The following is a 13,465-nucleotide window of genomic DNA, read 5'->3' as shown; positions in this document are numbered from 1 at the left end:
TAGGTTTTGCAAATCATACAATCCCTGTCACAGCTACTTAAGTCTGCTGTTAAAATAAAACAGCAGCCATTGATATTATGGAAATAAATGGGTGTGGGTGTGTTCCAATAAAACTTTATCTACAAAAATGGGCATCACTTTAATTTCCCATGGACTATGGTTTGCCATGCCCTTCTCTAAATCTATACTAATCAAAAAATCGTGGTATTAGCAAAAGGACAGATTGACAGAATAAAACTGAACAGAGAATCCAGAAATAAACCTATGCAATATGCCCCACTGATTTCTGACAGAAGTACAAATGCAATTCAGTGGAGTAAGAATACTCTTCAATAAATGGTATTAGAACAACTGGACATCTTATGTATAAAAGCAATGAGCCCCAAAGTAAACCTCACACCTTATTAAAAAGTTAACCCTAAATGTATCATACATCGAAATATAAAATGTAAAACTATAAAACTTTTAAAAGAAAACATTTAAGTAAATCTTCATGATCTGGTATTAGTCTAAGAATTCTCAGAACTGACACTAAAAGTACAATCCATAAGAAAACAAATTTGACAAGCTAGACTTCATCAACTTTTGCTCTTCAAAGGATACTGTTAAGAACATGAAATGACAAGCTAGCAAAATTAGTGGTTCCTAGGCTTACTAATAGAGGTGAAAGTGTGACTGTTAGGTATGAGGGAGTTTTTTTTCCACATGCTGAAACTATTTTTATTCTGATTGTGATAGCAGTAACACAAATCTATACATCTGTTAAATTCATCGAATCTACATCTTTCTTTTAAAGATTTTTAAGTCATCTCTACATCCAATGTGGGGCTCAAACTCATGACCCTAAGACCAAGAGTCCCATGCTCTGGGGTGCCTGGGTGGCTTAATCAGTTAAGCTCTGACTCTTGATCTTCGCTCAGGTCATGATCTCATGGTCTGTGAGTTCCGGCCCTACATTGGGCTCTATGCTGACTGTGCAGGGCCTGATTGGGATTCTTCTCTCCCTCTGTCTGCCACTCCCCCTTTCAAATAAATAAACTTTAAAAAGAAAAAACAAAAAGTCACATGCTCTTCTGACTGAGCCAGCCAGGTGCCCCTAAAATCTACATCTTTTTTTTTTAATGTTTATTTTATTTTTTTGAGAGAGAGAGAGACAGAGCTCAAGCAGGGGAGGAGCAGGGAGAAAGGGAGACACAGACTCTGAAGCAGGCTCCAGGCTCTGAGCTGTCACCACAGAGCCCCAGGCGGGGCTTGAACTCACAAACCATGAGATTATGACCTGAGCTAAAGTCAGATGCTCAACTGGCTGAGCCACCCAGCACCCCTAAAACCTACATCTTTAAAAGTCCATTTTTAAAAAAATAGTCCATTTTAATGTGTAATAATTTACATACAAAATGTAACAAAAACTATATGAGAGCTATATAAAATTTTATAAGATAGTATTATCTCAGCTTTGTTTAAAAAGATGCTTGGGGCACCTGGGTGGCTCAGTTGGTTGGGCGTCCAACTTCGACTCAGGTCATGATCTCATGGCTTGTGAGTTTGAGCCCTGTGTCGGGCTCTGTGCCGGCAGCTCAGAGCCTGCAGCCTGTTTTGGATTCTGTGTCTCCCTCTCTCTGCCTCTTCCCCAGCTCGCACGCTCTCTCTTTCTCTCTCAAAAATGAATAAACATTAAAAAAAATTTTTTTTAAAGATGCTTACATATAGAAGCTAATTATCCAGATGAGAACTCTGGAAATCTGAATTATGTTATTGTTTTTTTCCTTTGTGTTTTTTTTTGGATTTTTCTGTAGTAATAAATTACTTTTAAAATCAGGAAAATAAAATGTATTTAATAGTAAATTTTTACCATCCATTCTAATCCTGTAATACCCCAGTAAAATGTCACATTTTGTTTCCACTACTTCTTTCGAAAATTGTGTATGTAAAATATTTTATTTGTATCTTAAATTTGAATTTAATTGCTCTTCAAAAATGTCCTGTAAATTATTTAATGATGGGAAAATTGAAAAAATTCTATGACATATTAACCCTATAATTTTCTTTTTAATCCTTTTTCCAATTAAAAAAAAACAACAGACAAGTACTTGACAGAAGAAATGAACTTGAAAAAGACACCTGTGCTGAATCTTTGATGACTAAGACCTGTAATGAAGAAGGTAATGGTATCCAAGTTACTCAAAGTATTTAAAGCGTAACAGAATAACAATATTATGGCTGGCAAGAGCTTCCAGTAAATGAATAAAACTAAGAAATCCCTGAGCATTTCTAGTTGGTGTGTTATAAGACAGTTCTTGGTAAATATAGTGTAAAATACTAAGTCAGCTTATTTTAACAAAGGCTTAATTATAATGATTATACAAATAAATTTGGGGATCTTCTTAAAATGTTGGTTCTCACTGAATAGGTCTTGAGTAGAGCCCATGATTCTGACCTTCCAACAAGCTGCCAGTGATGTGTATACTTCTGGCTTAGAGATTACAATTTGATAAGACAGGTTCTGAAGGTCACTGAGAAAAATGGCTTCATTCTTACCTAATTTAGTAAGAAAGAAATGTACACAGTAAGTTAGACTACAAGTGCTACCCCAAATAAGCATGAGGAGGTAATAGAGCAATCACTTCTAGCCAAGATATTCAGCTGAGCAGATGGCCTTCAAAGAATTTCAACATGTAGAAGAAACTGTGTGAGCATTTATAGAAAAAGAAAGTACAAATAACACATAGTTGACTGTGTGTGAAGAGACAAAAGTAGTTAATATTTGAATGTTCAGACTATGTTCCCTTTTCACTATCCCCTAAAGATGAATCTTAGTTTGGCCTATTTATTTTCTTACCTTTCTCCCTGAAAATGGGTTATTTCTGCTTAACTAAAGTCTTTGAAACTTTGAAATGCCGAAGTTGGAACAAAAAAAGGATATGGAGAAGGACAAGAGAGGCATGTGGAGTTAAGAGACTTTTTATGACATTTTTGGGGTTTTTTTTCCTACATAGCCCAGAGAAAGAAGTGCATAAGAGCAACTTCTGAGGCAAGTGGACAGGAAGGAAAAAGAACTTCTAAGAAGTATTGTATAGTGCCAGGCATATAGCACTTACTTTACTGCTGTTGTTTTATAAACTGAGGTCTACCAAGGATATGCCACAAGGCCTATGTATGGTCCCAACTCCAACCCAAAATACTATTACTTCAATTCTTTTGTTGTCCTCATCTATAAAATAAAAATTTCAATGGAATGGTTCTCATGAAGGATGAACAGTTGAATAAACAATTTAGAGCTATGTTTTTGGCATTAGTAGTTTAAAGATACATGATTCTATGTAGGAAAGAAATGGTATTTTTCAATTTTGTTTCTTTTGAATTTGAAGAAAAATGTGGAGTTTATAGTATTCAACAAGGCCAGCAGCTAGTTGATGGTTACTAGCAAGATGGCAGAATAGCTCTCCAGCCCTCATTCCCCCCTCCCCATAAACACCAATTTGGCAACTATCCACAAACATAAGTACCATTGTGGGGGCTTCAAAATCCAGGAAGAAAGTTGCAAGAGCACAATGGAGCCCAAGACAGAGGACTCTTTGAGAAAGCATACCCCTGCCCCAGGACCTGACCACAAACCTAGGAGCAGCTCTATCACCCCATATACATGGATCTACACTAGCGGGCCTGGCAGGAATGTCATCATGTGCCTGTAACCCCACTAATAGGCCCACTGACTACAGACCCAACTGCAAACCTAGAAGCAACCCCATATTCAGTTCCAACTGCTCAACTGTGATCCCACAGCCAGTCTGGTCCACCTAGGGACCTGGGAAGAGACATGCCAATCTATGTCCCAAGTAATAGGCGGGCTAACTGTGGACTCAGAAGTAGCCTTTCCACCTGGGCAAGCAGCACAAGCTATGCCTGATGATGCCCCCAATGATAAATCAGCCAACCAGTAACCTAACTGTAGACCAGGAAGTAGCCCCATGACCTGGCCCTGGTTCTGCTCCACTGCAATCCTGGAGGCAGGCTTGTCTATCTGGGGACCTGCAGGAGTAGGTCTTTACCTGCCAAAAACACTCTGTAAAGAATGGAAGAGGTCCCTGCTCCTTTAGTTGCACAGACACCAGTGCAAGGCTATAAAGTCACAAAGAAGTGGGCACAGTACCACCAAAGGAAACAAAAAGTTCTAGTAACCAGTGCCAAAGAAATGGAAATCCACAAACTGCTTGACAAAGAATTCCAAATAAAATCATCTTTACAAAGCTCAATGTAGATAGATAGGTAGGTAGGTAGGTAGGTAGGTAGGTAGATAGATAGATAGGGGGCCCAGTGAGGGGCACCTGGGTGGCTCTGTCAGTTAAGCCTCTGACTTGATTTCAGCTCAGATCATGATCTCACAGTTCATGAGATTGAGGCCTGCATCGGGCTCTGCACTGACAGTGTGGAGCCTGCTTGGATTCTCTCTCTCCCTCTCTCTCTGCCCCAACCCCACTTGCTTGCTCTCTCAAAATAAATAAAAATTTAAAAGGAAAAAAGTTCAATGAGCTAAAAGAGAACACAGATAACTAAAGAAAATTAGGAAAACAATACATGAACAAAATGATGAAGCTCAAAAACAAACAAAAACCAACCTATTAAAAAAAAAAAAAACCAGAAATCTGGAGCTGAAGAATATAATGATAAAACTAAAAATTCCATTAACTTCAACAGCAGAATCAATTAAGCAGAAAAAACCCCAACAAACTCAAAGACAAGTCATTTGAAATTCCAAATTTAAAAGAACAAAAAAGAAAAGAATGAGGGGTGCCTGGGTGGCTCATTCAGTTAAGCGTCTAACTTCAGCTCAGGTCATGATCTCATGGTTCATGAGTTCGATCCCCACATCAGGCTCTCTGTTGTTGGTATGCAGCCCACTTCAGAACCTCTGTGCCCTCCCCCACCCCTCTCCCACTCCCACTCCCTCTCAAAAATAAACATAAAAAAACAAGTGAAAAAGTGAAGAAACCCTATGGGACTTAATATGATACCCTAAAAGAACGAATACTCACACTATAGGTGTCCCAGGAGAGAGAGAGAGAGAGAGACCAAAAAGTTAAAGAAACAGTGATTGAAACATCTCAAATATAAGCAGGAAAATGAACATCCAAATTTGTGAAGCCCAAAAGTTCCCAAAGAGGTTCAAGTAAATTGTCTAAAGTAAAAAGAAAACATTTTCACAGCAGCAAAAGAAAATGACTTGTCACACCAAGGGACTATAACAAGGAATAGCACCTAAGACTATCAGTGGATTTCTCCACAGAAACTGTGTAAGTCAAAAGAGAGAGGGATGAAGGGTGCATGGGTGGCTCAGTTGGTTAAGTGTACAACTTCAGCTCAGGTGATGATCTCACGGTGAGTTCAGCCATGTCAGGCTCTGTGCTGACAGCTTGGAGCCTGGATCCTGCTTCAGATTCTGTGTTTCCTTCTTTCTCTGCCCCTCTCCTACTCACACTCTTTCTCTCTCTCCCTCAAAAATAAATATACATTAAAACTTTTTCTAAAAAAAGGGGGGGGCGGGATGATATATTCAAAGCACTGAAACAAAAAAAAAGTACAAACCAGGAATACTTTACCTGACAAAACTGTATTTTAAGAATAAAGGAGAGAGTCTCCCATACAAACAAAACCTGAGGGAGTATATTATGCTAGATGTGCCTTACAATAAAAACTAAAGGGAGTTCAGTTTGAAACAAACAAAAAAAAGTAAACAATAACATAAAAGCATATGAACTGTCACTGTTAAAGGATATACTTTAATAGTGGCATGTAAATCACTTTTAACACTAGTATACAAAAATTAAGACCAACGTACTAAGAATAACTATCACCACTAAAATGGAACACAACATAGAAAGAAGTAAAATCTACATCAACTCAAAGTTTATGTGAGAGAAGTGTACACATTCTGCACATAAGTAAAATCAAGTTGTTATTAGCTTAAAACAGACTGCCTTAACTAGAAAATGTTTGAAGTGAGCCCAGTGGTAACTACAAAAACAAAAGGCACAATAGATACACCAAAGATAAAGAGAAAAGAATCAAAGAATACTGCTGCTGCTGCTGCAATCATCAAATAAAGAAAGACAAGTTGAAGAAGAAACAAAATCACTACAAAACAGAAAACAGTTAATGAAATAGTTATATTAAGTCTTTTCCTATCACAGTAATTACTTTAAATGTAAATGGATTAAATTCCTCAATCAAAAGATAGTATGGCTGAATGGATTAAAAAATTTAAAAAGACTCAACTATATGCTGTCTACAAGACAAGACACTCACTTTAGATTTAAAAATACACATACCTGAAAGTACAAGGGTGGCTAAAGGTAACCAAAAGAGAGGAGTCATTACAATAGACAAAAGAGACTTTAACTGGTAAACTATCATGAGACAAAGGACATTACATAACAATAAAAAGGTCAATTTACCAGGAAGATTTAACAATTATAAATAAACATGTGCACAACATCAACTATATACCTGTCAATACATATTAACATATAAAGCAAACATTTACAAATATGAAAAGAGAGGTAGACAGTAATAAAATAGTAGTATAGTTCAATACCCACCTCTCTATAATGGATAGATCATCTACACACACAAAAATTCAGTAACACAGCAGAACTGAATGACACTATAGACAAAATGGAAACTGAACATATATAGAACATTCCACCCCAAAACAAAATACTCATTCTTCTCAAGTGCACATGAAACATTCTCCATGATAGATCACATACTAGTTCACAAAACAGGTCTTAACAAATTTAAAAAGACCGGAATCATTTTAAATATCTTTTCTGATCACAATGGAATGAAATTAGAAAGTAATAATATTTTTGTGTATGGTATAAGAAAGTGGTCCAGTTTCATTCTTCTCCATGTCACCATCCAGTTTTCCCAACACCATTTCAAGAGACAGTCTTTTTTTCCACTGGATACTCTTTCCTGCTTTGTCAAAGATGAGTTGACTGTATAGCTGTGGGTCCATTTCTGGGTTTTCTATTTTGTTCCATTGTTTCCATCTGTTCTATTCTGTTCTCTTGTTCCCATCTGTTTTTGTGCCAGTACCATACTGTCTTAATCACTACTGCTTTGTAATATAGCTTGAAATCCAGAATCACAATGCCTCCGGTTTTTTCTTTTTCAAGACTGCTTTGGCTATCTGGCTCTTTGTGGTTCCATACAAATTTCAGGATTGTTTTTTCTAACTCTGTGAAGAATGTTGGTGGTATTTTGATAGGGATTGCATTTAATGTGTAGATTGCACTGAGTAGTGTAGACATTTTAACAAAGTTTGTTCTTCCAATCCATGATCATGGATTGCTTTTCCATTTCTTTTTGTCCTCTATAATTTCTTTCATAAATCTATATTTTCAGAGTACAGACCTTTTATCTCTTTAGTAAGGTTTATTCCAAGGTATTTTACTGTTTTTGGTGCATTGTTAATGGGATTGATTCCTTGATTTCTCTTTCCGCTGCTTCATTATTGGTGATAGAAATGCAACAGATTTCTGCACGTTGACTTTATATCCTGTGACTTTGCTGAATTTATGTATTAGCAATTTTTTGGTGGAGTCTTTGGTTTTCTACATAGAGTATCATGTCACCTGCAAATAGTGGAAGTATGACTTCTTTTTTGCCAATTTGTATGCCCTTTATTTCTTTTTGTTGCCTGATTGCTGAGGCTAAGGCTTCCAGTACTATGTTAAATAGTAATGGTGAGGGTGGACATCCTTGTCTTGTTCCTGACTATAGGGGAAAGGCTTGAGCTTAGCATAATACATTATAGGTCCATTCTTCAGGTTTTCCCCATTGAGGATGATATGAGTTGTGGGTCTTTCATATATGGCCTTTATGATGTTGAGGTGTGTTCCAGTGATCCCCACTTTGTTGACAGTTTCTATTAAGAATGGATGCTAGGAGCACCTGGGTGGCTCACTCAGTTAAGCATCTGACTTCAGCTAAGGTCATGATCTCACCATTCGTGGGTTCAAGCCCCATATCTGGCTCTATGCTGAGATCTCAGAGCCTGGAGCCTGCTTCAGACTCTGTGTCTCCTTCTCCCTCTGCCCATCCCCCACTCATGCTCTGTCTCTCTCTCTCTCTCTCTCTCTCTCTCTCAAAAATAAACATTTAAAAAACTTTTTTAAAAAAGAATAGATGCTGTATTTTTGTCAAATGCTTTTTCTGCATCTATTGACAGGATCATATGGTTCTTATCCTTTCTTTTATTAATGTGGTGTATCACATTAATTGATTTGTGAATACCAAACCAGTCCTGCAGCCCAGAAATAAATCCCATTTGATCATGGTAATTCTTTTAACGTACTCTTGAATTTGATTTGCTAGTATCTTGTTGAGAATTTTTGCCATCCAGGTTCATCAGGGATATTATATTGGCCTATAATTCTCATTTTTAGTGGAGACTTAGTCTGGTTTTGGGAAACAGGTAATGCTGGCTTCATACAATGAGTTTGGAAGATTTCTATTTCTGTTTTTTGGTACAGTTTGAGAAGAATAGGTATTAATTCTTCTTTAAATATATGGTAGAATTCCCCCTGGTAAGCTATCTGGCCCAGGACTCTTGTTTGTTGGAAGATTTTTGATTACTGATTCTTACACCATACAAAAAAATAAATTCAAAAAAGATGAAAGACCTAAATGTGAGACAGGAAAATACCAAAATCCTAGAGGAGAAAAGCAGCAGCAACCTCTTTCACCTCAGCCATAGCAACTTGTCACTAGACACATCTCCAGAGGCAAGGGAAACAAAAGCAAAATGAACTACTGGGACCTCACCAAGATAAAAAGCTTCTGGATAATGAAGGAAACAATCAACAAAACTTAAAGGCAACCAGTGAGATTGGGGGAAGATATTTGCAAATGACACATCATATAAAGGGTTCATATCTAAAAATCTATAAAGACTTTATCAAACTCAATACCCCAAAACCAAATAATCCAGTGAAGAAATGGGCAAAAGACATAAACAGACACTCTTCCAAAGAAGACATCCACATGGCTAACAGACATATGAAAAGATGCTTAACATCTCATCATTAGGGAAATCCAAATCAAAAACACAATGAGATATCACCTCACACCTGTCAGAATGGCTAAAATTAACAACACAAGAAACAACAGGTGTTAGCAAGGATGTGGAGAATGGGGAATCCTCTTGCACCACTAGTGGAAAGGCAAATTGGTGCAGCCACTCTGGAGAACAGTATAGTTTCCTCAAAAACCTAAACATAGAACTAACCTGCAATCCAGTAGTGACACTATTATGTATTTACCCAAAGGATACAAAAATACAGATTTGAAGGGGTGTATGCACCCCAGTGTTTATAACAGCATTAGCAACAATAGCCAAACAACAGAAAGAGTCCAAATGTCCACTGACTGATGATTGGAAAAAGAAAATATTTTTGTACATATATATATATATGTATACATACATATATATGTATACATATGTATGTGTAATGGAATATCACTCAGCCATGAAAAAGAACAAAATCTTGCCATTTTCAGTGACATGGACAGAGCTAGAATGTAGTATGCTAAGTGAAATAAGTCAATCAGAGAAAGACACATACCATATGATTTCACTCATATGTGGAATTTAAGAAACAAAACAGATGAACATATAGGAAGGGAGAGAAGAAGAAAGGGAAGCAAACCACACAAGACTCTTAATGATATAGAACAAACTAAGGGTGATGGAGGGAGGTGGATGAGGGTTGAGCTAGATGGGTGATGGATATGAAGGAAAGTTCTTGTTGTGGTGAACACTGGGTGTTTTAAGTAAGTGATGAATCACTGAATTCTACTCCTGAAGCCAATATTGTACTATATATTAACAAACTAAAATTTAAATTAAAAAAAAAGAAAATCCAATAATCAAAAAGAAAAATAAAAAGAAATGAATAATAAAAAGAAAATGAGAAAATTCACAAATACTCAAAACTTTAAAAGCATACTCAAACATTTATTGGGTCACATATGAAATCAAAAGGAAAATAAGAAAATATCTCTAAAGAAACAAAAATGGACACACAATATATCCAAACATATTGGAGGCAGCAAAAATAGTATTAACAAGCAAGGCTATAGCAGTAAGCTTTTTTTTTAAATGTAGAATAAACAACATAACTTTATACCTCAAGGAACTAGACAACAACAAGCTAATCATGAAGTTGGCAGAAGGAAGAATAGAGATTAGAACTGAAATAGAGAATAGGAATACATTTTTAAAAAAATCAATGAAATTAAGAATTCTTTTGGGAAAATATAAAGTCAACACACCTTTAGGTAGACTAAGAAATAAAGAGAGAAGAATCAAATAATAACAGAAACAAAAGAGGAGACATTACAACTGATCCCCCAGATATAAAAAGGATCATAAGGGACTATTATCAAAATTATACACCAGTAACTTGAAAAACCTACATGAAATAGGAAAATTCCTACAAACATACTACCTACCAAGACTGAATCAAAAAGAAACAGAAAGCCTGAACAGACCAATAGCAAATGAGAAAAGTAAAGGAGTAATTAAAAACCTTCCAACAAAGAAAAGTCCAGGACCAGATGGATTCACAGGTGAATCCTACCAATCATCAAAAAAATTAATACCAGTCCTCTCCAAACACTTCCAAAAAGTCAAAGAAGAGGGAACACTTCCACCTATTCTATGAGACCAACACCACTGTGATACCAAAGACTGACAAAGACACCAGAAAAGAAAACTACAAGTCAAACATCTCTGACAAACATAGTTGCAAGAATCCCCAACAAAATACTAGCAAACTTAGTTCAAGAGCACATTAAAAGAATCATATCCTTGGAATGCAAGGATGGTTCAACATAGAAAAATCAGTAAATGTGACATGCCACATTTAACAGAACAAAGGATAAAATTAACATAATCATCTCAGTACACGTAGGAAAAGCATTTGACAAAATTCATCTCCTTCTCATGGTAAGAAAGAAAAAACTCTCAACAAATCAAGTACTAAAACAAATGCACCTCAACACAATAAAGGCCATTTATGAAAAGGCCACAGGTAACATCGTACTCAACAGTGAAAAGCTGAAAGCATCACATTTAACTTCTAAAACAAGGATGTCCACTTCCGCCCTCTCCAATTCAACATAGTACTTAAAGTATAAGGCAGAACAATTAAAAACAAAAAGTAAACAAAGGCACCCAAATTGCAAAGGAAGAAGTGAAACTACCTGTTTGCAAATAACATAATCTTAAATGTAGAAAACCTTAAAGACTCCACAAAAAACAGAGTACATGGATTCAGTAACAACACAGGATACAAAACCAACATACAAAAATCAACTACATTTTGGGGCGCCTGGGTGGCGCAGTCGGTTAAGCGTCCGACTTCAGCCAGGTCACGATCTCGCGGTCCGTGAGTTCGAGCCCCGCGTCAGGCTCTGGGCTGATGGCTCAGAGCCTGGAGCCTGTTTCCGATTCTGTGTCTCCCTCTCTCTCTGCCCCTCCCCCGTTCATGCTCTGTCTCTCTCTGTCCCAAAAATAAATAAACATTGAAAAAAAAATTAAAAAAAAAAAAATCAACTACATTTCTATGTATTAACCACCTACCAAAAAGGAAATTTAAAAAACAGTTCCATTTACAATAATATTTTTTAAAAAAGAAATACTTAAGTATAAATTTAACCAAGGAGTAAAACCCTTATACACGTAAAACTACAAAACACTGACTTAAGAAATTTAAAAAGGGGGCACCTGGGTGGCTCAGTCAGTTAAGCATCCAACTTTAGCTCAGGTCATGATCTTGCAGTTCATAAGTTCGAGCCCCATGTAGGGCTCTGTGCTGACAGCTCAAAGCCTGGAGCTTCCTTCAGATTCTGTGTCTCCCTCTCTCTCTGCCCCTCCCCCACCCACACTCTATCTCCTTCTCTCAAAAATAAACATTTTTTAAAGAAATAAATTTTAAAAGAAATAAATGGGGTGCCTGGGTGGCTCAGTCAGTTAATCATCTGATTCTTGATTTCTGCTCAGGTCATGATTTCACAGTCCTGGGATGGAGCATCACGTCAGGCTCCATGCTGGGCGTGGAGCTTACTTGAGATTCTTTTCCCCTCTCCCTCTGCCCCTCTCCTGCTCACACAATCTCTCTCTCTCTCTCTCTCTCTCTCTCTCTCTCTCTCTCTCTCTCAAAACAAAAACAAAACAAATACATAGAAGGACATCTCATGTTTATGTACTAGAAGACTCAGTATTGTTAAAAAGCTCGTATTTCCTGGGGCACCTGAGTGGCTCCATCAGTTAAGCATCCTACTTTGGTTCAGGTCATTATCTCACATTTCATGGGTTCAAGCACCCATTAAGCACCCATCAGGCTCTGTGCTGACATCTTGGAGCCCGGAACCTGTCTCAGATTCTGTGTCTCACTCTCTCTCCTCCCCTCCCCTGCTTGTGCTCTGTGTCTCTGTCTCTTTCTCTCTCCCCTACCTCTCTCAAAAATAAACATTTAAAAAATTTGTTTAAAAAAAGGTCATCCTGGGGTGCCTGGGTGGCTCAGTCAGTTGAGCGTCTGACTTCGGCTTGGGTCATGATCTCACAGTTCGTGAGTTTGAGCTCCGTGTTGGGTTCTGTGCTGACAGCTCAGAGCCTGGGGCCTGCTTCGGATTCTGTGCCTCCCTCTCTCTCCGCCCCTCCTCCTGTCTCTCTCTCTCTCTCCCCCTCAAAATAAACATTTAAAAAAAAAAAGCTCATACTTCCCAAAGCAGTTTGTACATTCAATGCAATCTTTATCAAAACCCCAATGGCATTTTTCACAAAAACAGAAGACAATACTAAAATTTTTTTGGAACTACAGAAAACCCCAAATAGCTCAAAAAATTTTGATCAAGAATAAAGCTGGAGGTATCATACTGCCCAAGTCAAACATATTACAAATTTATAATAATCTAAACATTATGGTATGGGCAGAAAAACAGAAATATAAATTAATGAAACAGAATAGAGCACCAGAACTAAGTCCATGCATATAAGAATCAACTGATCTTCAGTAAGGGTGCCACAAATACACACGTGGAAAAGACCATTTCTTCCATAAATGCTGGGAGAAAAATTAGAAATTTACATGTAAACAAATGAAACTGGACCCTTATCTCACTCCATTTTGAATAATCAACTCAAAATGGATTAAAGACCTAAACTCAAAACCTGAAACAATAAAGTCTTAGAAGAAAATCTAGGGTAAAAGCTACCCAGACATTGGACTAGCCAATGATTTCTTGGATAGGACACCAAAAGCACAGGCAACAAAAGCAAAAATAGACAAATGAGATTATATCAAACTAAAAAACTTCTTTACAAAAACGAAGTCCTCGACAAAATAAAAAGGCAACCCACAGAATGGGAAAAAATATTTACAGGCCAAATATTAAA

The 13,465-nt window shown here is 37.1% G+C and overlaps 1 protein-coding gene across 1 annotated transcript in view; it reads left to right on the top strand.

Moving 5' to 3' along the window:
* The window catches only part of LOC115510631 (WD repeat containing planar cell polarity effector), a gene marked incomplete at its 5' end in the record, with an annotated part of 394,777 nt that overhangs the window by 361,487 nt on the left and 19,825 nt on the right, over positions 1-13,465 (top strand). Inside the window, one exon of the mRNA XM_032592776.1 lies at positions 2,083-2,162. Within this exon, the coding sequence (XP_032448667.1) occupies positions 2,083-2,162 (80 nt within the window). The remainder of the gene's footprint in view (positions 1-2,082; positions 2,163-13,465) is intronic.

The sequence above is a fragment of the Lynx canadensis genome, chromosome A3, assembly GCF_007474595.2.
Source record: "Lynx canadensis isolate LIC74 chromosome A3, mLynCan4.pri.v2, whole genome shotgun sequence".
NCBI classification, from domain to species: domain Eukaryota; kingdom Metazoa; phylum Chordata; class Mammalia; order Carnivora; family Felidae; genus Lynx; species Lynx canadensis.
The sequence above is the reverse complement of the archived record's forward strand: the minus strand, read 5'-3'. Positions and strand labels throughout refer to the sequence as shown.